Source organism: Manis pentadactyla, chromosome 13 (genome assembly GCF_030020395.1).
Source record: "Manis pentadactyla isolate mManPen7 chromosome 13, mManPen7.hap1, whole genome shotgun sequence".
Classification (NCBI taxonomy): Eukaryota; Metazoa; Chordata; class Mammalia; order Pholidota; family Manidae; genus Manis; species Manis pentadactyla.
In genome coordinates this window covers 101,609,465-101,637,239 of record NC_080031.1, presented here as the reverse complement: position 1 = coordinate 101,637,239, position 27,775 = coordinate 101,609,465, and the positions used below count along the sequence as shown (strand labels likewise).

The 27,775-nt window shown below is 43.0% G+C and overlaps 5 protein-coding genes across 5 annotated transcripts in view; all 5 read right to left on the bottom strand.

Moving 5' to 3' along the window:
- LOC118917732 (protocadherin beta-5-like) overlaps positions 1 to 27,775 on the bottom strand; it is an 82,756-nt gene that overhangs the window by 32,482 nt on the left and 22,499 nt on the right. The gene's annotated exons all lie outside the window — the stretch shown is intronic.
- On the bottom strand, positions 4,148 to 11,317 carry LOC118917746 (protocadherin beta-12-like). The gene has a single exon (XM_036895872.2). The coding sequence runs from the start codon at positions 6,844 to 6,846 to the stop codon at positions 4,450 to 4,452; it is 2,397 nt and encodes a 798-aa protein (XP_036751767.2). The 5' UTR covers positions 6,847 to 11,317; the 3' UTR covers positions 4,148 to 4,449.
- LOC118917759 (protocadherin beta-16-like) lies at positions 12,469 to 15,650 on the bottom strand. Its single transcript, XM_036895898.2, has one exon. It carries the CDS (start codon positions 15,494 to 15,496, stop codon positions 13,127 to 13,129), a length of 2,370 nt encoding a protein of 789 aa, XP_036751793.2. The 5' UTR covers positions 15,497 to 15,650; the 3' UTR covers positions 12,469 to 13,126.
- LOC118917777 (protocadherin beta-17-like) lies at positions 17,818 to 22,724 on the bottom strand. Its single transcript, XM_036895955.2, has one exon. The coding sequence runs from the start codon at positions 22,564 to 22,566 to the stop codon at positions 20,179 to 20,181; it is 2,388 nt and encodes a 795-aa protein (XP_036751850.2). The 5' UTR covers positions 22,567 to 22,724; the 3' UTR covers positions 17,818 to 20,178.
- LOC130680428 (protocadherin beta-17-like) lies at positions 23,752 to 27,511 on the bottom strand. Its single transcript, XM_057490976.1, has one exon. The coding sequence runs from the start codon at positions 27,355 to 27,357 to the stop codon at positions 24,967 to 24,969; it is 2,391 nt and encodes a 796-aa protein (XP_057346959.1). The 5' UTR covers positions 27,358 to 27,511; the 3' UTR covers positions 23,752 to 24,966.

The following is a 27,775-nucleotide window of genomic DNA, read 5'->3' as shown; positions in this document are numbered from 1 at the left end:
TGGTCCAGAATGACCATGAGGAGCAAAGCTGCCCAATCTACCCAATCATTTATATTGGAACCGTCACAAGGAGATACTTTTACGAGCTACTGTGTAGTTTCACTGCTTTATTTCAGCAATATAATATTTCCTATCTTGTACAGAAATATTTGTTCATCTTTACAATAGTGGTTTCAATTGAGTGGTTGCAATTAAAAATTAGATTGCACTTGGTTGACAAATGAGAGGGACAAGAGAGTAAGAATGACAACCCTTTCAAGAAATTTGGCATAAGTAGGTCAGTATCTGGAGAAGAATTTAGACTTAAGAGCATTTTTTTTAAGCCTGAAGAAACCTGAACTTAATTAAAATGCTGATTGTAGAATTCAGTTGAGAGGGAGAAAATTAAGATACCAAAGAAAGAATATAACCACTAGAAGGAAATATATAGAGGGACTGGACTTAGGTAGAAGGGACCTCAGCAGAAGAAATTATAAGTACAGATGATATCAAAGATGTAGGTTTGGGGACAAGAAATTAAGAAAATTTCTGTCTGATGGATTCTATCTTCTCTTTAAAGTATTAAGCAAATTCATCTGCTAAAAGGGAGTATGTAAATAGGAGAGTGAGAAGATTGAACTAAGATAATTAGATGTGAAGTTGTGGAGACTAGAAAAGAAAGCTGATGGAGAAAGCATGAATGGATTTCTTGGTCTCACAGGCCCAGTTAAGTTTAGATATAATAAAGTTAATGGCAATAATATTGACAGTTTTCCAAGTTTTGTCTTATAATGGGCAGCATCTCAGCAAAAGATAAGGAGGAGGAGGCAATTACATTCATCTGGAGTGGCGTTTCATCAGGTGGTTTTAGTGAAGGACAGCTGAAAAAGGGAATTGAGCAAGTGGACATGAGAGCAATCAGGAGTGGTAAGCCAGGCTATCAGGTGATAGGAAGGAAATTAAAACAGGAGGGGGTGATAGGTAGCAGCATTAGGGAACGGGGGAGGTCCTGATAAGGTCAAAGACAAGTGATAGGAGTAGCCGTGTGAGAGGGTTAAAGGCACAGAAGGTTGCGTTCTCAGAGATATCTGAAATTATTTCATAGAAAGAACAGTTCTGGGTAGTGAAAAGTCCAGCATGTAGCCGGGGCACTAGTGACTGAACTGGAGTAGAGGTGACCACCTAGGGACTGAGAGACCATGTCCTTAGATTAATCAGTGGATGCAGGAGGTAGGAGAACTTGAGGTAGAAAGGGGATGAGAACAATGTGTTTATAAGCTAAACTGTCTTTATGTCTGTTCTTCCCCATACTCTTGGTGAATTCCAACCTAAACTGTTACTTGGCTTTTATTGGTAAGTGTTTTCAAGAAAGTCCGCTCTAGGAGGCTGGGCCATCTCTCACATTTCCATTCTGTTAAGTGACCTTTTCCCCACTGGACAACCTACAGTCCTTTAATATAAAATTGGCTGATGCAATTTAGTTTTATGCACTTTAAAATGTTTAACTATGAGCTATTGGAAGCATAAGAGCAAAATATGTTTTTAGCAATCCCTTTTAAAAGACCTGGTTGGTTACTTGTATCTGAGCATCTGGGCTCCCACAGACCTGGCCACTTTCATTAGTCAGGAATCACATAGTTCTTCCTATAAATAGACAAGTTCTTTCTATAAATCCCCTGGTCAGATACCTGGAAAAACTCGAAACAACAAGAGAAGTACTTGATCCTTCTCTCTGCTGTTGCACCTGTTACATTTTCTGTCTGAACTGTTTGAACTGCTATTCCCCCTTGAGACACAGGCTGCAACCACTTCCACCTTAGTTTTTAACAGCGTTATTGAGATGTCACTTATATAATATCGCATTTTCCCATTTAAAGTGTACAATTTAATGGTTTTTATGTTTACAAAATTTTGTATTATCTAATTTTAGAACATTTTTACCATACCAAAAGGCAACCTTGTACCCATAAGCAGCCACTCTTCATCTCCTGTCCTCCCTCCAGCTGTAGGCAACCACTACTCTGCTTTCTGTCTCTATACATTTGCCTATTCTAAACATTTCATATAAATAGGACCATACACTGTGTGATAATTAATGACTGGCTGCTTCCACTTTATGTTTTTCCACTCATAATGTTTTTGAGGTTCATCCATATCATACTGTGAACAGTACTTGATTCACTTCATTCCTGAATAATAACAGTTCCATTATATGGGGAGGTCACATTTTATCCATTCATCAGTTGATAGATATTTAGTTTTTTTCCCCACTTTGGGTTGTTATGAATAATACTACTGTAAACATACATGTATATGTTTTTGTGTGGAAATATGTTTTTATTTCTTTTGAATAAGTATATGGGAGTTGGGTTTCTGGGACATAAGGTAACTATATGTTTAATATTTTGAGGGACTGCCAAACTGTGTTTTAAAAAGGCTCCACCATTTTACATTCCTTCAAGCATTGCATAAAGGTTCCAATTTCTCCACATCCTTGTCAACACTTGTTATTGTCTTAACTTTTTCTAGTGTGTGTGTGGCCATTTTTATTTTTCACCTTCAGTGTTCTGTGCATCTTGTCTTGCACGCTATAAAGCTATAAAACTTTGTATTTGTATAACTCTTTAAGCTACTGCACCTCCATCTTTTCCCCACTAACTAAAGACATGAGGCAATTTTAATACTTAACTTTGATTTGTTAATATCTTATGAGTTTTTGTTCTCTATGTAAAGCAGCTTTCACTTAGGGTGGAAAGAGCCTGCTCCTAGTTTCACTTCCCAAAAGAGAAACTTAGAATTAGCTTCCATGGAAAGACCTCTGTTCCCTCCATTTTTCTTGAATTCAAAGAATAATCAATCAGCCCACTGAGTTCAAAAGAACTGGTAATGAAATCTTACCTTTCAAGAAGTATAAACATTAGATTTTGAATATGCTAGGACAAGAGAGTCTACTTCCTGACATTAACTGAATAATACCCAGCCCCTCCCTCTACAATGTTAAGATGAAGTTTTAAAATATCTTCAAGAAGCCGTTTATGGCATTGACCCTCGTTTGTGGCATTAGAAGCAATAGAAACAATTATTTAACTTGCCTCCATTTCCTCTTCACTTGCTTATTCTCTCTCTCTCTCTCTCTCTCTCTCTCTCTCTCTCTCTCTCTCTCACACACACACATTTCCTTTCCTTCCATACCCTTACTCATTTTATTTATCTACACTTTTCTTCTACAACATATTAGAGTTTAAACTTTTTGATAAAATTCATTGGAAAACACTTTTTACAAGAATGAAGGCGTTTTCTTCTGGAATGTAGTCAGATCACTGAAGGTAAGAGTGAGTGACTTGTGCAGCATGAGACAAAAATTCCTCATACAATGATTTGAAATTTAAAAAAATTAGAGCTTAAAGGACTATAACTTGATAGTTCTCATTGCTCTACACATATCTACATATATCTCTAGGAAAAGTGTTTTTCGAACTTTGGCTTGATACCCACTAACTTTAGTAGGTCATCAAATCAATTTAATGGCTCAATACCACAACTTGAAAATTAAATATTATGGAATAATACAAGGAATTTCAAATTGCATCAAAAATATCTAAGCTAAATTGTCACAAAACATTTATATTTTGTATATTACAATATATACAACAAGTTTTCTATTGGCTGTGATTTTTTTAGGTTTGAAAATTAGTACCCAGTGTATATATATATTAAAATCTGGGAGAATGCAGGAGACAAAAAGTTGTACACCTCAGGACACAAGTCCACTTTATGCTATACAAACTGTTATTATTCAGTTGTCTGCATCTAACTAGATTGCACTATAGCTTTGCAACATCAATGACACACCGGAAAACTGTAACTTCTATTTCAAGATTCTGTGGATGACCACAATATCTTTGTGCCTTCACAACCATTCTCCAGGATGAATAAGGAAAAGACACGAAGAAAATTGCCCTCTGGCTCTTTCTAACGAGATTATTACACTTATGGTTATATCATATGATATGTTTTTTCAGGTGTATTTTTAACGGTAATGAATATTTTTAAATGTTAACTAAAAATTGCAGTGAATTTAAAGAGAAAATTGATACTTGTGAGTAGCAAACATTACTAAACCAAAGCTGGAAAAAGATTTAAATGAGACATGAGAACACTTGAGATCATTTGAAAATGGTCTGCTTTATTTTCCCATAATCATAATTGTGGGTAAAAAGTTCAACTGGAGAGAGGGCCATGGACAAAAAGTGATTTGGTGGTGTTACTTAAGGAGGTAATAAAATCATAAATTAAGACCTCCAGAGATACACAATAAATTATCATCTCATTATGACCACATATAAAGATATTCACTTTAAAGTAAAGGTGGGTAGGTAGCACATGCAAAATACACACAAATTGGGGGAAATAACATTGGTTTGGAAGTAGCACAAAACAAAAAATACTGGTAAAATACGAAAATTACAGTCACTGACCATTGAACCCAAGTCTGTTGTGGAAGGTAGGATTTTCCTCTATTTCTTTCCCTGGGCATTGGGGCTGGAGGTTGGGAAGAACCGGTTTAAGGAACTTAAACTCGCTGGTCCCCGAGCCTCCCGACAGGCACACCTCATAGCGGTAGGCCTGGCACAGCGTCCCGCCGCCGCTCACGTCCACCACGTGGCCCGCAAGGCCGCCCCCGGGCCCCGAGCAGCCCCCCGCGGACGCCGCCCGGGCCCTCGCGCACAGCCGCGCCGCCACGACGCCCAGCACCGACAGCAGGAAGAGCGACGACACCGCCGCCAGGGCCACCACCAAGGACACGGTGAGCGGCTCGGCCCGCGCCTGCTCGGCCGCCGCCTCGGCCCGCGGCAGGTGGGGCTGCGAGAAGCCGTCCACCAGCAGCACGTGCAGCGTGACGGTGGCCGACAGCGGCGGCTCGCCGTGGTCGCGCACCAGCACCGCCAGCCTGTGCCTGGGCGCGTCGCGCTCGCTCAGCAGCCGGGCCGTGCGCACCTCGCCGCTGGGCGCCCACACGCCGAACAGCCCGGGCTCCGTGGCCCTGAGCAGCTGGTACGACAGCCAGGCGTTCTGGCCCGAGTCGCCGTCCACCGCCACCACCTTGCTCACCAGGTAGCCCGCGTCGGCCGCGCGCGGCACCAGCTCGGTGCAGGGCGCAGAGCCGTTCTGCGGCGGGTACAGCACGACGGGCGCGTTGTCGTTGGCGTCCAGCACCTGCACGCGCACCAGCGCCCGGCTGCTCAGCGCCGGCGAGCCGCCGTCGGCCGCGCCCACGCCGAACTCGAAGGCGCGCAGCGCCTCGAAATCCAGGGGCCTCAGCGCGAACAGCTGCCCGGTGTCCGCGTTGATGGACACCAGCGAGGCCAGCGGCAGGCGCGCGTCGCCGGGCGGCAGCAGCGAGTAGGTGACCCGCGCGTTGGCGCCCGAGTCCGCGTCGGTGGCGCTCACGCTGCCGATGGGCAGGGCGGGGCTGTTGTTCTCGCGGACCCACAGGGTGTAGGCGCTTTGGCTGAAGGCCGGGGCGTTGTCGTTGACGTCGGCCACCTGCACGGAGATGCTGTGCTGGCTCTTCAGCCTGGGTGTCCCCAGGTCGGTGACGGTGATGGTGATGTTGTACTCGGCTTGGCTCTCTCGGTCCAGGGGGCTCTCCGTTTCTAATGTGTAATAATTCTCAACTGAAGATTTTAACAGGAAAGGGAGGTCTTCTGGGAGAGAACAAATTATCTTCCCATTGTCCCCAGAGTCTCTGTCTCGGATACTGAAAACCATAACAACTGTCTCAGGCGAATTTTCTGGGATTAGATTGGTAATTGAAGACACGGTGAGTTCAGGAGCATTGTCATTGACATCCATCACCTCAATTCTAACTGTTGATTTTCCGAAAAGGCCTCCCCCATCTGTGGCTTGAATGATTATTGAGTATGATTCAACGGTTTCATAATCCAAGAATGCCAGTAACCTGACTTCTCCGGACTTTTGGTTAATTTTAAATATCTTGTGAATATCTTCTGAGGCATGGGAGAATGTATATGATATTTCCCCATTTTTTCCTGAGTCTAAATCCCAAGCTGAGACAGTGACAACCAGTGTGCCTAGTGCACTGTTCTCTGGAATCTTCACCGCATAAAACGGCTGCTCAAACTCAGGGGAGTTGTCATTAGTGTCCACCACCAACACCTGAACGGAGGCTGTTCCGGACCTGGATGGAGACCCGCCATCCAGAGCAGTGAGGGTGAAACTGAGTTCCGACTGCTCTTCATAATCCAGAGCCTTGTCCAGAACCAACTCCGGGTATTTCCTACCGTCTGGGTTGACTCTCATTTTAATGTGAAAATGAGAGTTGGGGCTTATTGTGTAGCTTTTTAGAGCATTGATTCCTACATCTAAATCCTTCGCACTTTGTAGTAAGAACACAGCACCGACAGGACTATTCTCTGGGATTTCTAGGAGGATTTCTTTTTCTGAGAAGACAGGAGAGTGATCATTTATATCCTCGACCTGGAGCTCAAGCCGTAAAAACTGCAAGGGGTTTTTCATTAATATCTGGAAATGCAGCACACACGGCTCCGTGGAGCCACAGAGCTCCTCCCGGTCTAGTGATTCGCTTAAGAGCAAATTCCCAGTATTTAAGTCCAGCTGCAAACGCTGTTTGTTATCATTAGAGACCACACGAGCCCCCCTTGAGAACAGCTCACCCACTTCCAGTCCCAGATCCGCTGGCAAACTGCCTACAAAGCTCCCACTCTGCGTTTCCTCCGCCACCGAAAAGCGCCCAGACTGGGAGCCCGCCTGAGACATTCCCAGCAAAACAAAGAGAAGCAGAACTTGCCTTATCCTCACGGTGCCTGCCCCTCGGTTCTCCATAGCTCCTTTGCCAGCAGCTTTCTGCGGAATTGCTTCGGCTTCACTTGGCAGTTCTGGGAAACTGAAATTTGCCTCCAATCGGTTCACCAAATCCTCGGAGGCCTAAGGATGTTATCCCCGTTGAATAGTTTCTAGTTCACCCCTGAACGTCTTGTTCCTTCTGTCTTCCCAACGCGCTGGGTAACAGTGTCAAGACTGTATCACCCAGTTTTTTTGTTTTAGGATTATTTTTTCCCCGCGATATTATCCTGCAGCGCCACCATGCGTCTCCACAGATTCTCAGTTTGATGAAATTACCCAAGTTCCATTTACACAAATGTCCTTCAGAAATTAATGTTGTTTTATTCATTGTGTTAAAGTGATTACAAATGTATTCGATCTTCCATAAGAATTGTTTTATACTCTTTATAATTTCTGATGCTGTTAACATTTTTAAAAAAGCGTTTAAGTATTCCTCCACATTCTCCACAAACTGACAGTGCTCAGTTGTGGTGAGGACTGAGATACAGGATGATTCCTGGCTGCCAGGGGCTTGTAATCTTTGTGAGAAGATTGGAAACCTGAAACGAGGGGAGTCTAAATGACTGTTAAACTAAACAAAATTCCATCACTACTTGGCCTTTAGGTAGTATGGGAAAGGAAAGCCTTCCGTGAGTCACTTCAGGAGTCCTCTCAGAGGGTGTGGAGGTGGATGAACAATGAGATGGAACATACATTGATAGTTGTTCTAGCACAAGAAGGCATTTCTGTAGACTTCCATGATAGCAATGAACTGTGAACTGGGAAGAAATGAAGTAAGATACTGGGGTGGTACACATTATGTAAATCCATAATTTAATTGTAAATTCTCATAACTTACAAAAAATATTTAAGGAGTACACAAACACATGAATGTCACTTAAAGTAGGCTTACCCCTAAAGCTGGCTTCTCTCGGGTTCCTGAGATTTATTCCAGCTATAATTATGGTCATTTGCTTTCTCTTTCGGCCCAGAAAGAAAGAGTGAGAGATTTTCTTTACCAACATAGAACAAAAACTTAGTTTTTCTGACTAGATCAACTAAGATCATATACCTTTTATGGTGGTAATCATTGTTTCAAGAGGTATAGAAGTATAGGTGGAGATTTTAGTTCCAGAATCTGAAGACCCATTTTCGGTTTTTGCTCTGTTTTTAATCCTGTCTGGGATTATCTCCTAAACTTTGGGTGGTTTCAGTCCCAGCCAAAGTGCATGACTACTACATAATGAGGGGAATGGTTTGGAATAGGTGCTAGGAGGTCTCCCATGACGGGAGGTCTGAAAAGTGCTCTCAAGATTGGATGGAGGAGGAATCTAACAAATTTGCATTTTTAAATACGAAGTACAGATTACATTCTTAAAAATGTGAGCTAGATACATGGTTGAAAAATCAGTCACTGCAAAAGAGTAGAAATTGAAAAGTAGGTAAATTAATTGTACATATTTATTTTCCCTCCTTCTGAAATATCCACTAAATAACAGAAAAAAGTAAGAATGGTATGAACTCATAAAGATAAGAATGCACAAGTGATCACACATTTTTTTATAATAGTAATCAGATGGAAAGGCAATTGAGTTAGCAGTTCCAAGAAATGTCTCAAGTAAATTTCCTGCTTTGGAGATATTCCTGAGAAACAAGTCTGTTTGTCCCACATAATTCCATTTAGGTATAAGATCTGGAGAACCAAGTACATAAGAAGATTGAAGTCAGTTAAGGACTAAAAAATAATAAGTTATTAGTTGACAGTATGTATATAGGAGAGTTGAATTTTCTGATCCTCATCATCATACATAGACAGCAGAGTAAATCAGAGCCAGAGAATGGCAACTTTACAGAAAAATTACATGGGGCTACGTCTAGTTTTGGAGACTCTAGGCAGAGCTGAGTGCAAGTGTGAGGTGTGAAACTGAAAATATGGAGATGAAGCAAAATTTTGCATCCTGAATGGTGAGATCTCTAGCTGCTTACCAACAATATGCTCCAAATGTAGCACACAAAGTATATGCCTGATACATTCCCTAACACTCTCTTAAATAGAGGATGTTGTAGAATTCTAACCTGGGGAATATGAAAGACTCAGATAAGGACTTACATATATTGATTCTGGGTGATCTCCCAAACTAATACCCATGTCCTAGAATGGTTATATTACAGTCAAGCTCTGGAATCAACAGGCCCCATATACTCACAAAGAGCTGATGGTCAACACTATGATATCTCATCATTCTTAGATGTGAGAAGATAGCCAAAGACTACAAGATATTTTAGGAAATACCTACAACATGACATAGAAAGTCCAAAACCGAGACATGTAAATGTCAACCAGAAAGCCCCGTGGCCTTATATATGAGAGAGGGACTCCTCCTCCCCTAAAGCCTGAGAATTTAGAGCTGCTAATATCATGCTAATGAGGGGGTCTGTGAGCAAGACTAACAGGTTATGTTTGGGGTACAGCTTAAGTGATGATGGTATGGCACCCCCCCCAACCAGAAAGTATCCAGGCCTCCCTTTTGGGGGAAATTTATGATGACTGAACACAGCTTTACTTCTTGGCTGTTTTCCAAAAACCTAACCTGGCAGGATCCCAGGAAGATTCAGTACTTAAAAGGGGGTGGCTGGATGGTTTCACAGGGAGGCTGGACCCTATGCAACTTTGTGCCCAGTCTTAACGATGCCTTCAAAATCCCATGTGGACATGAGAAATGGGCAAATGAGCTGTGATAAGCATGGAGAGAGGAAACCAAAGGGCTTCCTCCAAAGTTTCTATTTGAGAGATAGAACCATCTGAAAATTCATAAGGAATCTCAAGGGACCCTGAATAGTCAAAACATTCTTGAAAAAGAAGAACAGAAATTGGAGGCTTTCTACTTCCTGATTTCAAAACCTACTACAAAGCTACAGGAATGAAGATGGTAGTAATGGCATAAAGACAGACATATAGACTGACTAGTACAGTAAAACAGAGCCCAGAAATAAACCTCTCTATATATGGCCAAATGATTTTCAACAAAAGTGCCAAGATTACTCAACAGGAAAGCCTCTTCAACAGATGGTGCTCAGAAAACTGCATATCCACACCCAGATGAATAAAATTGGGCCCCTACTTTACCGCATCTACAAAAATTACTTCAAAGTGGATTAAAGACCTAAACATAAGAGCTTAAACTATAAAACTAGAAGAAAACATTGGGGGGTAGCCTCAAGACCTTGGATTTGGCCATGGTGTCTTGAATATAACAACAAAAGCACAGGCAACAAAAGTTAGATAAATGGGACTACATCAAACTTAAACATTTCTGTATATCAAAAGAAACAATCAAAAGAGTAAAAAGGCAACTTATAGAGTTGAAGAAAATATTTGCAAATCATATATCTGATGGGGTTAATGTGCAGAATATTTACACAATTATATATTTACACAAGATGTTTACAGAATACTTACACAAGATACTTACACAACTCAACAACAAAAAAAGTAACCCAATTAAAAAATGGGCAAAGAATTATCTGAAGACCTAAAAATGGCCAACAAACATATGAAAAGGTGTGTTCAACATCACTAATCATACGAGAAATAGAAATACAAATACAAACCACCTCACACCCATTAGTCTGGTCACTATCAAAAGAATAGAAAATAACAAGTGTTGACAAGGATGCAGAAACATTGGAAACCTTGTACATTGTTGTAAAAGGAAACGGTACAGCCATTATGGAAAGCCGTGTAGAGGTTCCTTAAAATATTAAAAATAAAATTATCATAGTCTAGGAAAAAAAGAAGGTCCAAAACCACCACCACCAAAAAATAAAACAAAACAAAAAGGAACAGGAGGAAGCATTTATAATAAAGAGAAGAAAGTCTTTTTAAAATGTCTGGTTAATAAGTAACATTTAGTAAAAAACTAACACTTATGGAATATTTACTCGTGCTACCCATTGTTCTAAGTGCCACTTATGTGTTTACACATTTAATCTTAACAGTAACTGTATGAAGCATGTATTCTTATTAAAAAAGAATACATTACAGCTTAAGTGCCCCTTACTTAGCTATACAACCTTGGCCAAGTTCTTAACTTCCCTGTGATCCACTTCATTTTAAAAATGATTGTAATAGTGTTTTCACTGTATAATGCACTTCTTGGAAAATGCATTTAAAAAGAATAAGTCTATTAATTATAGATGCAAAAAATATACATTTGCAAATCTATTTGCATCCAAGAGGCACACCTCATAACAGGATGCCATGAAAAACACTCAAAGAACCAATAAGAACTCTTAAAAATATTTGTCAGCCAAAAAGAAAAACTTAAATATAAAGTTTGAATAATAAAATTATTTGTCTAAAAAGTAAAACAAAAAAAGAGAAAATAAGAAGGGAAAATAATTTTTAGAGTCTTAGAGAACCAATCCAGAAGATCCAATATTTACCTAATGAGATTCTGTTTAATGTGAGACTATAGAAAATTCAAAAGAAAAAATTATGATGAAAACTTAAGAAAATTTCCCAGAAGTCAAGGTGAGAGTTTAAAACTGAGTTCATCCATGTGATCAAATAATTAAACTGCCACTAATGTATTTTCAAAATATGAAGATAATTTTTCCAAATCTTCCAGAATGTAAAAAAGGTGACACAAAAAGAAAAGCTTCAGAATGAATCAGTCTTCTGAAGAGCAATTCTATATTCAATACACAAAAGGAATACTGATTTCAAAATCTGAGGGAAAATTATTTTCAACCTAGAATTTTATACCTAGTCAACCTAACAATCAACTGAAAAGAAAAAGGAGATACCTTTACAAGGCAAGGTCTCCAAATATTTTACATCCCTGTTTCCATTTTTATGAAGGTATTGAGAGATGTACGTCAACTAAACAAGGGAGTAAACTAACAAAGAAAATACTGGATCTTGTAAAAGCAGACCAACAAAGGAAAGAAAATATTAAAGAAAAAAAAAGTCCTAGGGTGACAGCCTACATAGTAACTAGTGTAAATGAATCAGAGATACAGGGTGGTATGGGTGAAAGATTTCTAGGAAATAAATATAATTAATAAGTATCTAACATTTTTTAATATTTAAGGAGGACTGATATTCAAATGTGAGATAATATGAAAAGTCAATACCAGTAAATAGAGAAAATGATGCAAGTAAAAACAGGTATCAGCTCTAGGAAAAAAGTTTTTCAAGAAAATAAATATAATCATACTGCAGTAATGTGTATTTCAAAGTACTCTTAGTAATACAGACAAAAACTACCAGTTTTTAAAAAACCATGATGACTCTATGGGGAGAACAGAAAAAAGATAATGTGGAATGCTTATATGTATGTTAATGGTAAAGTAAGAAAGTTAAATCCTTTTTTTTCCATAGGAAGATGTGATCAAAGTGTAAAATGAAATATTAAGATACAGCAGTATAAACATAATAATTAGAAATTCTAGAGAAACCACTCTGTAGAAAGGAGTTAGAGATTGAAGAATATATTGTTTTTCTTCATGATTTTTAGTTAATCCTGATTTTAAAATTGGATACCAATTAAAATAAGTTTAAAAATTAAAATGAAAAGTGAATGTCTTTCCAACAGTCTGCCAATATTCTCACACAAATTTTCCAAAATGTTTTTATTTATAGTCATTTTCATGCAGGTCATTACATTTTGTTTGAATTATGGGACAAGATTTGTTTTATATATTAGCAGAAATGAACATTTAGAAAATATTAGCTAAGAATATTTAAAGGAAATGAAATAACATGAATACAGGGTATTGCAGGAGTCCAACATCACTCACAGAATGATCTGCTTCATTTTATCATGAGCAGAACAATAGAGAAATATTTCCTTTCAAATGTCAAATGACAGTTTTTAACACGATTAAACAAAGTTAGAATAAGGGTAAAAGTGCAGGTATGTCGTCTTACATGAAGGAAGCACAAGGTAGGTAGGATTATGAGGTGCAGACCATAAAACATCCCAGAAGAAAAATCAAAACCTTCGTTTTCTACACTGAGAAAGAATAACTAAATCCTTGCACATTTGGACAGAATTAAACCTTATAAGTATTTATATATGGTAATAATTAAAACTAATTTGATTAATGCAGGAAAGGATGAAATGACATTGTAAAAGCATACATAAATATTGCCTTTATGGTCCATAATAATTTAACTTGAAGTTTTAGAACTAAATATCGATATGGTTGTTTAACACTTGAAAATACAAGAAACTATAAAAAGAATTATTACTGAAAATTAAATGAAAATCTATTACAAGAAGGGATTATCTACCATATTCCTCCCAGAGCACTCTGCCTGAATACTGGGGATAATCGGCTTAAAGAATTTGAACTCGCCGGTTCCCGAGCCTCCCGACAGGCACACCTCATAGCGGTAGGCCTGGCACAGCGTCCCGCCGCCGCTCACGTCCACCACGGGGCCCGCAAGGCCGCCCCCGGGCCCCGAGCAGCCCCCCGCGGACGCCGCCCGGGCCCTCGCGCACAGCCGCGCCGCCACGACGCCCAGCACCGACAGCAGGAAGAGCGACGACACCGCCGCCAGGGCCACCACCAAGGACACGGTGAGCGGCTCGGCCCGCGCCTGCTCGGCCGCCGCCTCGGCCCGCGGCAGGTGGGGCTGCGAGAAGCCGTCCACCAGCAGCACGTGCAGCGTGACGGTGGCCGACAGCGGCGGCTCGCCGTGGTCGCGCACCAGCACCGCCAGCCTGTGCCTGGGCGCGTCGCGCTCGCTCAGCAGCCGGGCCGTGCGCACCTCGCCGCTGGGCGCCCACACGCCGAACAGCCCGGGCTCCGTGGCCCTGAGCAGCTGGTACGACAGCCAGGCGTTCTGGCCCGAGTCGCCGTCCACCGCCACCACCTTGCTCACCAGGTAGCCCGCGTCGGCCGCGCGCGGCACCAGCTCGGTGCAGGGCGCAGAGCCGTTCTGCGGCGGGTACAGCACGACGGGCGCGTTGTCGTTGGCGTCCAGCACCTGCACGCGCACCAGCGCCCGGCTGCTCAGCGCCGGCGAGCCGCCGTCGGCCGCGCCCACGCCGAACTCGAAGGCGCGCAGCGCCTCGAAATCCAGGGGCCTCAGCGCGAACAGCTGCCCGGTGTCCGCGTTGATGGACACCAGCGAGGCCAGCGGCAGGCGCGCGTCGCCGGGCGGCAGCAGCGAGTAGGTGACCCGCGCGTTGGCGCCCGAGTCCGGGTCGGTGGCGCTCACGCTGCCGATGTGCAGGGCGGGGCTGTTGTTCTCGCGGACCCACAGGGTGTAGGCGCTTTGGCTGAAGGCCGGGGCGTTGTCGTTGACGTCGGCGACCTGCACGCTGATGCTGTGCTCGCTCTTCAGCCTGGGTGTCCCCAGGTCGGTGACGGTGATGGTGATGTTGTACTGGGCTCTTTCTTCTCTATCTAGTGCTCTCTCCGTTACCAAAGTGTAAAAGTTCTTGACTGAAGGTTTTAGAAAGAAAGGAAGGTCATCCTGGATGGAGGAAATAGTCTTCCCGTTTTCTCCGGAATCAGGATCAGAAACACTGAAAACAGCAACTACAACATCAGGAGAGTTCTCTGGGATTGGGCTAGTAAGTGCAGACATGGTCACTTGTGGGGGATTATCGTTGACATCCACCACCTGCAGGAGGAGAGTGCATTTTCCTGAGAGACCTCCGCCATCAGTGGCCTTGATGTCCACTTCATAAGATAGAACTGTTTCAAAATCTAGTTGTTTTCTCAGGCGAATTTCGCCTGTCATAGGATTTACTTCCAAAGTTCTGGTAATATCTTCTGAAGGCTGAAAGAATGTGTATGATATTTTTCCATTAACTCCACTGTCTAAATCGCTGGCAGAGACAGTGACCACCAGGGAGCCTACTGGGCTGCTTTCCAGAATATGCACCTTGTAGAGAGATTGCCCAAACTCCGGGGCATTATCGTTGCTGTCTACCACTTCAACGCGCACCTGGGCCGTCCCATTCCGAGGCGGAGAGCCGCCATCCAGTGCCGTCAGGGTTAATAGGATTTCAGGCTTCTCCTCCCGATCCAGCTCTTTGTCCAACACCAGCTCAGGGTATTTTCTGCCATCGCTGCGACTGCGGGTTAGAACCCGGAAATGGAAGTTGGAACTAATTTTATAGTTCTGAACATTATTGTTTCCTACATCCAAGTCCAGAGCATTACTCAGAGGAAATGCGATTCCTAGAGGACTGTTCTCCGGTATTTTTAGAATCATTTCTCTTTCAGCAAACACTGGAGAATGGTCATTTATGTCTTGCACTCTCAGTTCAGCCTGAAATACCTCTAAGGGTTTTTCCATTAACACTTGGAAATGTACTATGCAAGGCTCGGTTGGACCACATAGCTCCTCTCGATCTAGTTTTTCATTTACGAGCAAATCCCCAGTCTGAACCTTGAGCTGCAAATGCTCTTTGTTCCCCTGAGAAATGATACGAGCCGCGCGGGTGGACATCTCCGCCAACCCCAACCCTAGGTCTTTTCCCAGATTTGCCACAAAGGCACCTTTCTCCGTTTCTTCCACTACTGAATAGAGCCCTAACTCGGCTCCCGCCCCAGACACGCTCAGCAAAACAAACAAAACTAGGACTTGCCTTCGTCTCAGACTGGTCATCCATCCAATTTCCATTGCTCTTTCTGAAACTGTGGTTCACAAGAGCTTCACGTGTGCCCAGGATCTCAGTAGCCCAGTCCTGGAGTCCAGAATGTCAAAATTATGGCACTATATAGAGTTTGAAAGAGGTTTCACACTCACTTTGGCTCTGGCTGAGAGAGCTGTTCTTCAGCTTCCAGGCAGTGTGGAACTGGCTGGATACTGGAACTGCCGAGACAATTCTGTTTTCCATCATTTAACCTGCAGCGCCACCATGTGTTCTCACTACATCTTACATTTTCTGGTTTAACTTTGGAAAGAAAAATCCTCCTAAATGTACCAAATAGGTCATGTAAAACTGTGTTTATATCCAACCCTGACCTCTATTTTCACATGTTTTTTCTGTGCTGTTGTGTGGAAGGAGTACAAAGAGCAAATTGTCACTTATGTTGTTGACTCTTTAAAGCTGTAGAGCATTAATGATTAAATAAAATAACATTTAGGCTGAGAAGAATATACATTTAGGGACAAAACGTTCCCAAAGTAACATGAGAATGGCTTTGTAAGTACATGGTTTACACTTGGGAAATTAAAAATGAGTAGACATTGCAAAATTGCAATCAGTGCCAATTCAAAAGAGAATATTTAACCAGTGCATTCTTAAAGATTAAATTATTTCATCTTCTTTCCAAAACATAAGCCTGAGAACTATGAGCTTTCAAATTTTTCAAGTCATTGGAAAGTTATTTCCCAACTAGGCAGATCTCAAGGTTAAGACTGTCATGCTTTGGGATTTTTTTTAATCATGACAGGAATAATTAATGTTTTGTTCTTTTAAGACACTAGTGAATGAAAGATAATTCATATACCATATAATTCACTTCACTTAAAGTATATAATTCAGTGGTTTTTAGTATATTCAGTGTAGTGCATCCATCACCACAGTCAATTTTAGAGCATTTTCATCTCTCCCGAATCCCATACCCCCTGGCTGTCACCCTATTCTCCCATCTCTCCTGTGCTAAGCCTTAATCAACAATGAATTTACTTTCTGTCTCTATAGAGTTCCCTATTCTGGAATTTCATATGAATGGAATAATATAATATTTGGAGTTTTGTCACTAGATTCTTTCACTTAGTATGTTTTCAAGATTCATCCAAGTTGTACCATGTTAACACCACTTCATTCCTCTTTATGGCTGAATAATATTCCATTGTACAGGTGTATCACATTTCAATTATCCATTCTTCTGTTGATGGACATTTGGGTTGTTTCCACCTTTTGACTATTATGAATAACACTGTTTTAAACATTCATATTCAAGTGTTGGTATGGACATATGTTTTCATTTCTCTAGGGGTAGAATTGCTAAGCTCAGATGGTATCTCTATGTTTAATTGAGGAACTGCCAGACCGTTTTCCAAAGTGGCTGTACTGTTTTACATTCCCACCAGCAGTGTGTCAATATTCCAGTTTTTCCACATCTTCCCAACACTTGCTGCTACCTGCCTTTTTTATTCTAGCCATCCTAGAGGGCATGAAGTGGTATCTTGTAATTTTTGATTTGCGTTTCTCTTATGATTAATGATGTTGAACATCTTCTCATGTGCCTATTGGTCATTGTATGTCTTCCTTGGAGAAATGTCTATTAATCTCTTCGTCCATTCTTAAGGGGTTGTCTTTTTTTAATTAAGTTGTTAAAGTTCTTTATATATTCTAGATACAAGTTTCAGATCAGATTTGCATTCTTTTGTTCAGGGTTTTTCCATTTCCATCATTCAAATTGAATTTCAATAAAATTAATAGTATATTTATCAATTCTGTATTTTTGTTAAAGATTTTTGGAAATTTGTTAAATACTTTGGCATTAAAACATCTAATCAATGATAAAACACCTAATCTGTTATAAAGACCTTCATGTGCCTTCCTTTGGCCACAGGTGGTACTACTAGACTGGGTAATTTTCTTCCAAGCAGCCAATTTATGGTACACAGAAAAATAGCTATCCACCCAGAGATGTCGGTGCTTTAATTCTCAAGTTCTGTAAATATGTTATCTTACATGGCAAAAGAGTTTTCATAGATGTAGTTAAATCAAGGACCTTGTGAAGGGAAAATTATTCTGGATTATGTAGGTGGGACAGAAATTTGCCTGGCTATGGTCAGAGAGATATGTGATTGTGGAAGAATTGGTCAAGAGACACAATGTTGCTGTTTTGAGGATGAAGGGGACCATGAGCATCTAGAAGCTGGAAAGGAGGAAGAAATTGATTCTCCTCTAGAACTACAAGAAAGGAATGCACTCCTGCTTACACCTTGATTTTTAACCCAGTAAGACCCATATCAGACATCAGGCCTACAGAATTATAAAGTATACCTCTTTATTATTTTAAGCAACTACATTTGTGGTAACTTTTTATAGCAGTAATAGAAAATGAATACATTACATGAGCATGGATTTCATGCACCTAGCAGCTAAGTCAACAGAAATTAGTCACTCTACAAGAATAATGTTACCACAGCAAATGCTGAAGAATGTCTGATTCAGCTCCAATGAACCGTACTTCCAGAATAAAGTCTTTTATGACTCCAAATCTTTTATTCAGCATATTTTTTAAGAGTAGTTTCCAAAGAATGGCGAATCTTAACAGAAAATAACAGGAACCTATCAGTTTTATTCCTATTAAATTTCTAGAATCTCCAAGTTAGTTACCAATATAAACTCCATATCCTTGAGTACACTTTTCTGAAATTAGTTATTTCATTTAAAAATACCAGAATACTGCTTTCAAACAAAGTGTAATAAAATGAATACAGTATATTTGATTTGAATAAGAGACAAATCAATTATATAATAAGGCAAGTTTAAACTATCTAGAGAAAACAAAAATATGCATATATTGGGATGGACAGAAAAAAACAAAAGATTTCATGAGGAATTCAATAAATACAACCATAAAGTTACTCTACTCCCTCTTGAAGGCATTTATTTCTGCAATAATGAATGTGATATATTGAGATGTACAGGTAGACAATCAGGCTGATTTGTCTATGGTGAAGATTAATTGTGGTGTCCTATGCAGCCTACTTAGGTCACTGCTTCTCAAAGAACTTAGGGTTTATTGGTCTAGAGGAGTGTGGCCTCATTAGTATAGAAATAAATACAAATTATAGACAAAAAGTTACATTTTTGCATAGCAGTTCAGTTCATGGAAGATATGGATTTCACTTCTAGTTAGGAAGACGATGCTACCAGTTTAATGCTTCCCATTATAGGATATGGGTTAGGAACTGAGCCATTCAATTCAAGTGGACTTAACATATATATTTCAAAATGCTCCTTTTGATACTTCAGAACTGTGAGGAAATTACTTAACCTTTCTAAGCTTCAGTTTTCTCATATGGAAAAGAGGGGATAATATGCCAACTACCTTACGGTTTGGCTGGAGATTAAAAAGATAATAAGTATAAAGCACTCTATACCTTTAAATTAGAAACCAAGAAATAAAAGCTTTAAAAGATGTTACATCAAACTATACACTTAGGATCTGTACACTTCACTGTATAGTTCAATGTATATAATATTTTAATAAAAATCTTATTGTTAAATCATTCATATTGGTTTCTGCAGGATCTAAAAGTTCAGAAGTAGGCAATCCAAGTATGTGCGATGACTCCATGATCATCAGGGATCCTCATCTCTTAAGTTTATATCATACTGTCTTTATTCAATAGTACCAACCTTAGTGTTGCTTTGGCTCAACATGGCTTGTTGTGTTCCAGCCCTGACTTACACATTCCAAGTAACAAGGAGCAGTCAGAGAAGGACAAAAAGAGGCCTCTTCCAAGATGAGGCATCACTCTTTAAAAAGCCTTCTTGGAAATCTACATTTGTTTATACATCTCAAGGACAATAACCTAGTCAAATGAACTATTCCAGCGAAGGAGGCTGGGAAAATGTATCCTTTTGACTAAGCACACTAATACCCTGAATAAAATTTGGGACCTGTGACTAGAGAAGAGAAGATGAATGGATATTGGGTGACCACTGCATTTTATGTCACAGATGCGCAGTGTTTCTCAAATAAAAAAAGCCAATTTCATTACCATGTTATTTCATCTCACTGGATAAACACGACAGCGTTTCCGCCTTTTAACACCAGTGGAATTAAATAGAAAGCAATTAAAATAATTACATTAAAATGCTGGTATATTAATGAAAGGAAGCACAATTAGTACGCCATCTTAAGAGAAAAGGACATCAAATATAAGTACTATGAGAGCAAAGCAGGAGCCAGATTTTCACTGTACCAGTTCTTTCCTTCCCATAAGGCTTCCTTTAGTGTGTCAGTGCATTTCTGCTCTTATACACCTAATGGCTTAGAAACTAACAAGAAATATTCAAAGAAATACAATTGATTTTATAGAAGTTATTTTGCACTGTTTTTCTTTTTATCCTAATACACACCTAAGCTATTGCAGAACAAGGATTTGTACACCTATTGACTACATCAGTGTTTGGAGAGGCAAGAATTAAGACCACCGATCCTGTTAGAGTAATGAAGTAATGGAAATGCCATTCTTTAAAACCATGGGAAAATATAAGAAAAGTTTCAAGCAAGTTTAGTGTAATTTTAAACAATAATAGGTTGGCATGGAAGGGATACCTTAAACTTATAATCAGTTTTAAATATTTGAATTATGAAAAACTATTACTGTCACTGAATACTGAAACTCCTAAAGTTGGTGTTTCCTTCTATTTCTGACCCATGGGAATGGACCTGGAAATTAGGGATAGCTGGCTTCACAAACTTGAACTCGCTGGTCCCTGAACTTCCCGTCAGGCACACCTCATAGCGGTAGGCCTGGCACAGCGTCCCGCCGCCGCTCACGTCCACCACGTGGCCCGCAAGGCCGCCCCCGGGCCCCGAGCAGCCACCCGCAGACGCCGCCCGGGCCCTCGCGCACAGCCGCGCCGCCACGACGCCCAGCACCGACAGCAGGAAGAGCGACGACACCGCCGCCAGGGCCACCACCAAGGACACGGTGAGCGGCTCGGCCCGCGCCTGCTCGGCCGCCGCCTCGGCCCGCGGCAGGTGGGGCTGCGAGAAGCCGTCCACCAGCAGCACGTGCAGCGTGACGGTGGCCGACAGCGGCGGCTCGCCGTGGTCGCGCACCAGCACCGCCAGCCTGTGCCTGGGCGCGTCGCGCTCGCTCAGCAGCCGGGCCGTGCGCACCTCGCCGCTGGGCGCCCACACGCCGAACAGCCCGGGCTCCGTGGCCCTGAGCAGCTGGTACGACAGCCAGGCGTTCTGGCCCGAGTCGCCGTCCACCGCCACCACCTTGTTCACCAGGTAGCCCGCGTCGGCCGCGCGCGGCACCAGCTCGGTGCAGGGCGCAGAGCCGTTCTGCGGCGGGTACAGCACGACGGGCGCGTTGTCGTTGGCGTCCAGCACCTGCACGCGCACCAGCGCCCGGCTGCTCAGCGCCGGCGAGCCGCCGTCGGCCGCGCCCACGCCGAACTCGAAGGCGCGCAGCGCCTCGAAATCCAGGGGCCTCAGCGCGAACAGCTGCCCGGTGTCCGCGTTGATGGACACCAGCGAGGCCAGCGGCAGGCGCGCGTCGCCGGGCGGCAGCAGCGAGTAGGTGACCCGCGCGTTGGCGCCCGAGTCCGCGTCGGTGGCGCTCACGCTGCCGATGTGCAGGGCGGGGCTGTTGTTCTCGCGGACCCACAGGGTGTAGGCGCTTTGGCTGAAGGCCGGGGCGTTGTCGTTGACGTCGGCCACCTGCACGCTGATGCTGTGCTCGCTCTTCAGCCTGGGTGTCCCCAGGTCGGTGACGGTGATGGTGATGTTGTACTCGGCTTGGCTCTCTCTGTCCAGGGGTCCCTCCGTTACCAGAGTGTAGTAATTTTCTACAGTAAGTTTCAGAAGGAAAGGGAGATGGTCTTCGATGGAACAGGTCAATTTGCCATTGTCCCCAGAATCTGGATCTGAAATTCCAAAAATAGCCACCACAGTGTCAGGGGAGTTTTCTGAGATCTCAGTGATGAGCAATGACATGGTCAGTTCGGGGGCGTTGTCGTTCACATCCATCACTTGTATGGCTACCGTGCATTTTCCTGAAAGACCTCCGCCGTCTGAGGCTTCAATCTCCATTCGGTAAGATCGAATTTCCTCAAAATCCAACAATTTTTTTAATCGAATTTCTCCTGTGACTGCGTTTATTTCAAAGGCCTGAACGATTTGATTTGAGGATTGGAAAAATGAGTAAGAGAGCTCGCTGTGGGTCCCAGAATCTAAATCTATAGCGGATACGGTGATGACAAGGGAGCCAATGGCGCTATTCTCTGGGACATGCACCTCATGGAGCAGCTGAGCAAATTCAGGAGCGTTGTCATTTATGTCCAGGACTATAACGAGGACCTGGGAAGTCCCAGTCCTAGGCGGTGACCCACCATCCCACGCTGTGAGAGTTAATCTGTGCTCGGACTGCTCCTCACGGTCCAACGCTTTGTCGAGAACCAGTTCAGGGTATTTCCTGCCGTCGCTGTGATTGCGAGTGGAGAGGTGGAAATGGGCGTTGGTACTAATTGTGTAGTTCTGAACTGTGTTGCTGCCCACGTCTAAATCTTGAGCTATTTCCAAAGGAAATGCAGTCCCTGGATGGCTGCTTTCAGAGATTTTCAGGAGGATTTCATTTTCCAAGAATTCTGGTGCATGGTCATTTACATCTTGCAGCTGCAGTTCACCTTGAATAAACTGCACCGGGTTTTTCAGTAACACCTGGAAATTTAGTATACATGGATCTATATCACCACACAACTCTTCCCGGTCCAGTTTTTCTTTTAGAAGCAAATTTCCACTCTTCTGCTCGAGCTGCAAATGCTGTTTATTTCCTTTGGAAAGAATCCGAGCTCCCCGCGCGGCTAACTCCCCTAAGCCCAACCTCAGATCTCTTGCTAGGTTGGCAACGAAAGAGCCGCTCTCCCTCTCTTCTAGAATAGAATACTTAATGGTTGCACCGCCCGCCTCCCACAATAGTAATAGGATAATAATGGCGGTCACTTGCCTTTTCTGTGGCGCTTTGGGAAGCAGCGTCTCCATCGTTCCTCTGCGTCCAAAACATACAGAATTTAATCACAAAATAAGTACTTTGCAGCTGATTCGGCTATCTTGGTTCGATAATCTTGAGTTAGGTAGTCTGAACATTGACTGACGTGGGAATAGCTGCCTCTCTGAAACCTTCTATCCCCAGTATTGTAATATGTTTCCTTTCCAGCTGCCAGAAACAGCTCGGCTTTTAAGGAGTCCGCAGATAGCTTTTTCGCTCTCTTAGCCTACAGCGCCACCAAGCGTCCTACTTTACAACTTCAGGTATTTTTCATTTCAAAGCGTAGAGCTGAAAACACATTGAAAGTCTTCGGAGTCAAAAAGTGTTATAACCATCACCACCTATCGTGCAGTGCTGTCCAGGTAGCTAACAATAACTGTGAGAGAAAAATTAATGCCTGTATATCTATATCTGTATTCGTCTTCTTTAAAAAGATGCAAGTTCAGTCCACAAAACTGCTGAAGACAAATTCACTTAACCAGTATTCTCTGTGCAGGCATTTTTTTGTAGCTTCTGAAGATAAAATAGTAAATTAAACACAAACATTCTTGCTCCCAAAAGCTTACATTCGATTGCCAGAAAATCACTAATTTGTCCTATTGTATTAGAAGTTATGAATTTTTAAATCCACTTTCTACTTCCAAATTGCAGTGTGCCTGTAACTCCTGAAAAAAAGCTAAGATGTGATTTCCTGTCAGCCTCTGGGCAACACAGACTTTGGGAATTTTTTTTCTTAATAAATTCACAGTGGGGTGCCCATAAAGATGAGAGGAAATTGCCATTTGTTGTATTAGAAATCAGTATAAGCTCAGAATTCAGGCATTGCCTTCATTGCCTTTTTACAAACATAAAGCAACACAGTCAATGGAGTCAAAGATATACTTACAAGGGAAGGGTTCTGACCCATCAGCTTTGGATAGGGGCCCATCTCAGTGTAGATGCTCTGGGACTGTAAAGATGGGTGTATTGAGAAACACCACTGCACCAGCTACAGCCATGTGATTGGAGTGAGAATGGCAGGAGAAGCTGTTTCCCCCAGAAATAATGCTATTTCAAGGAGGAGAGGGTAAACCATCTGAGAATACAAAACAGGAAGTGTTCCCTACACTCAGTGAACCAATTGGTAACCAACCATGGCAGTTTACTTATTTGGGCACAAACCACAGCCAAATATAATATAGTTAAGACCAGTTCTATTTTAATTAAAGATAAAAATAAAATATTCACTCATCACTTTAGTATAAATTGCCTGACTTTGATGGGAAATTGAAGAGACATTTTTCATAAACTGCTACAAATGTGACCAACACAAATAAGATCAAATATGGGTTAAACTGTAAAAGCAAATGACTTTATGGTTAATAAAGATAAATGATGCTTACACAGCACTAGAATGGACAATCTGATATTTACCTAATAACCTGCCACTAATAACAGACTTAGATCTTGGCAGGTAGCACACATATAGAACTTGAAAAACAACGAGGGGTTTGAAAAATATAATTTGGACTTCACTAAGCAATATCTTTCAAATTGTTATACAAAGAAAAGGAAATAAAATGTACTCTCAAGCACTTCATATTCTGTAGTATGGTTTAAGGTGAGTGGGGGTTGTTTTCTGTTTAGAAGGAAAATAAACGAGTGATATTGAATTTCCATTATTGGCAAAAGTACCATAATGTAGAGAGAATATTAGCCTTGAAAATTATTATTTAAATTCATTATTGGAATGTTAATAACATTCGACAACTGTTTAAGTATTTATAATTGGCATGGTATTATTTTTTTAAAAACCATCATATTCTTACACGAAGTTCACAAACTGTAACTTAATGTATCGACCTTTTTGTATGTATATTCATAGAAAATATGTATTGATGATTATGGCACACTGAAATAGACATAAATATGAATAGCTATCTTAGCATTTATCCATCTTTAGTGTTTCATTTTTCACACTGTAGGAGTTACCCCAAAATGAGACTTACATTGGTAATTAAATAATACCAACCCAGATTTAAAAAATTTTCCCTACATAGCAATAGTGAAGACAATTGCCACTAATAGTTAGAAATACAACTAACTTACTTAAGTGCTTTGGAATATAATTTTTGTAAAAAGGATAGATTGAATTTAAAAAACTTTTAATTATGCAAATAAAATTTAAAATTGTATTCATATTGCCAAATATTTATTGAGAGTAATAAAAAACTACTGAGTGCAACATGGAGAAAATACATATTCCCAGTATATGATTTTGAAAATGTCATTCTAAGGAACGATAATAAAATAATCAAGAAACATCATAAATAACATGCATCAATAACATGCAACTTCAAATTAAAAGAGATTTCCAAACATATGAAGTAGAGCTTAATAGAATAATCCAATACTTAACTGAATGGGAAACTATTCCGAACACTGAGGTTTTCCTCCATTTCTCTCCCAGTGTCCTGAGGAGGGAAGCTGGGGAGAATTGGTTTGAGGAACTTGAACTCGCCGGTCCCCGAGCCTCCCGACAGGCACACCTCATAGCGGTAGGCCTGGCACAGCGTCCCGCCGCCGCTCACGTCCACCACGTGGCCCGCAAGGCCGCCCCCGGGCCCCGAGCAGCCACCCGCAGACGCCGCCCGGGCCCTCGCGCACAGCCGCGCCGCCACGACGCCCAGCACCGACAGCAGGAAGAGCGACGACACCGCCGCCAGGGCCACCACCAAGGACACGGTGAGCGGCTCGGCCCGCGCCTGCTCGGCCGCCGCCTCGGCCCGCGGCAGGTGGGGCTGCGAGAAGCCGTCCACCAGCAGCACGTGCAGCGTGACGGTGGCCGACAGCGGCGGCTCGCCGTGGTCGCGCACCAGCACCGCCAGCCTGTGCCTGGGCGCGTCGCGCTCGCTCAGCAGCCGGGCCGTGCGCACCTCGCCGCTGGGCGCCCACACGCCGAACAGCCCGGGCTCCGTGGCCCTGAGCAGCTGGTACGACAGCCAGGCGTTCTGGCCCGAGTCGCCGTCCACCGCCACCACCTTGTTCACCAGGTAGCCCGCGTCGGCCGCGCGCGGCACCAGCTCGGTGCAGGGCGCAGAGCCGTTCTGCGGCGGGTACAGCACGACGGGCGCGTTGTCGTTGGCGTCCAGCACCTGCACGCGCACCAGCGCCCGGCTGCTCAGCGCCGGCGAGCCGCCGTCGGCCGCGCCCACGCCGAACTCGAAGGCGCGCAGCGCCTCGAAATCCAGGGGCCTCAGCGCGAACAGCTGCCCGGTGTCCGCGTTGATGGACACCAGCGAGGCCAGCGGCAGGCGCGCGTCGCCGGGCGGCAGCAGCGAGTAGGTGACCCGCGCGTTGGCGCCCGAGTCCGCGTCGGTGGCGCTCACGCTGCCGATGTGCAGGGCGGGGCTGTTGTTCTCGCGGACCCACAGGGTGTAGGCGCTTTGGCTGAAGGCCGGGGCGTTGTCGTTGACGTCGGCCACCTGCACGCTGATGCTGTGCTCGCTCTTCAGCCTGGGTGTCCCCAGGTCGGTGACGGTGATGGTGATGTTGTACTCGGCTTGGCTCTCTCTGTCCAGGGGTCCCTCCGTTACCAGAGTGTAGTAATTTTCTACAGTAAGTTTCAGAAGGAAAGGGAGATGGTCTTCGATGGAACAGGTCAATTTGCCATTGTCCCCAGAATCTGGATCTGAAATTCCAAAAATAGCCACCACAGTGTCAGGGGAGTTTTCTGAGATCTCAGTGATGAGCAATGACATGGTCAGTTCGGGGGCGTTGTCGTTCACATCCATCACTTGTATGGCTACCGTGCATTTTCCTGAAAGACCTCCGCCGTCTGAGGCTTCAATCTCCATTCGGTAAGATCGAATTTCCTCAAAATCCAACAATTTTTTTAATCGAATTTCTCCTGTGACTGCGTTTATTTCAAAGGCCTGAACGATTTGATTTGAGGATTGGAAAAATGAGTAAGAGAGCTCGCTGTGGGTCCCAGAATCTAAATCTATAGCGGATACGGTGATGACAAGGGAGCCAATGGCGCTATTCTCTGGGACATGCACCTCATGGAGCAGCTGAGCAAATTCAGGAGCGTTGTCATTTATGTCCAGGACTATAACGAGGACCTGGGAAGTCCCAGTCCTAGGCGGTGACCCACCATCCCACGCTGTGAGAGTTAATCTGTGCTCGGACTGCTCCTCACGGTCCAACGCTTTGTCGAGAACCAGTTCAGGGTATTTCCTGCCGTCGCTGTGATTGCGAGTGGAGAGGTGGAAATGGGCGTTGGTACTAATTGTGTAGTTCTGAACTGTGTTGCTGCCCACGTCTAAATCTTGAGCTATTTCCAAAGGAAATGCAGTCCCTGGATGGCTGCTTTCAGAGATTTTCAGGAGGATTTCATTTTCCAAGAATTCTGGTGCATGGTCATTTACATCTTGCAGCTGCAGTTCACCTTGAATAAACTGCACCGGGTTTTTCAGTAACACCTGGAAATTTAGTATACATGGATCTATATCACCACACAACTCTTCCCGGTCCAGTTTTTCTTTTAGAAGCAAATTTCCACTCTTCTGCTCGAGCTGCAAATGCTGTTTATTTCCTTTGGAAAGAATCCGAGCTCCCCGCGCGGCTAACTCCCCTAAGCCCAACCTCAGATCTCTTGCTAGGTTGGCAACGAAAGAGCCGCTCTCCCTCTCTTCTAGAATAGAATACTTAATGGTTGCACCGCCCGCCTCCCACAATAGTAATAGGATAATAATGGCGGTCACTTGCCTTTTCTGTGGCGCTTTGGGAAGCAGCGTCTCCATCGTTCCTCTGCGTCCAAAACATACAGAATTTAATCACAAAATAAGTACTTTGCAGCTGATTCGGCTATCTTGGTTCGATAATCTTGAGTTAGGTAGTCTGAACATTGACTGACGTGGGAATAGCTGCCTCTCTGAAACCTTCTATCCCCAGTATTGTAATATGTTTCCTTTCCAGCTGCCAGAAACAGCTCGGCTTTTAAGGAGTCCGCAGATAGCTTTTTCGCTCTCTTAGCCTACAGCGCCACCAAGCGTCCTACTTTACAACTTCAGGTATTTTTCATTTCAAAGCGTAGAGCTGAAAACACATTGAAAGTCTTCGGAGTCAAAAAGTGTTATAACCATCACCACCTATCGTGCAGTGCTGTCCAGGTAGCTAACAATAACTGTGAGAGAAAAATTAATGCCTGTATATCTATAT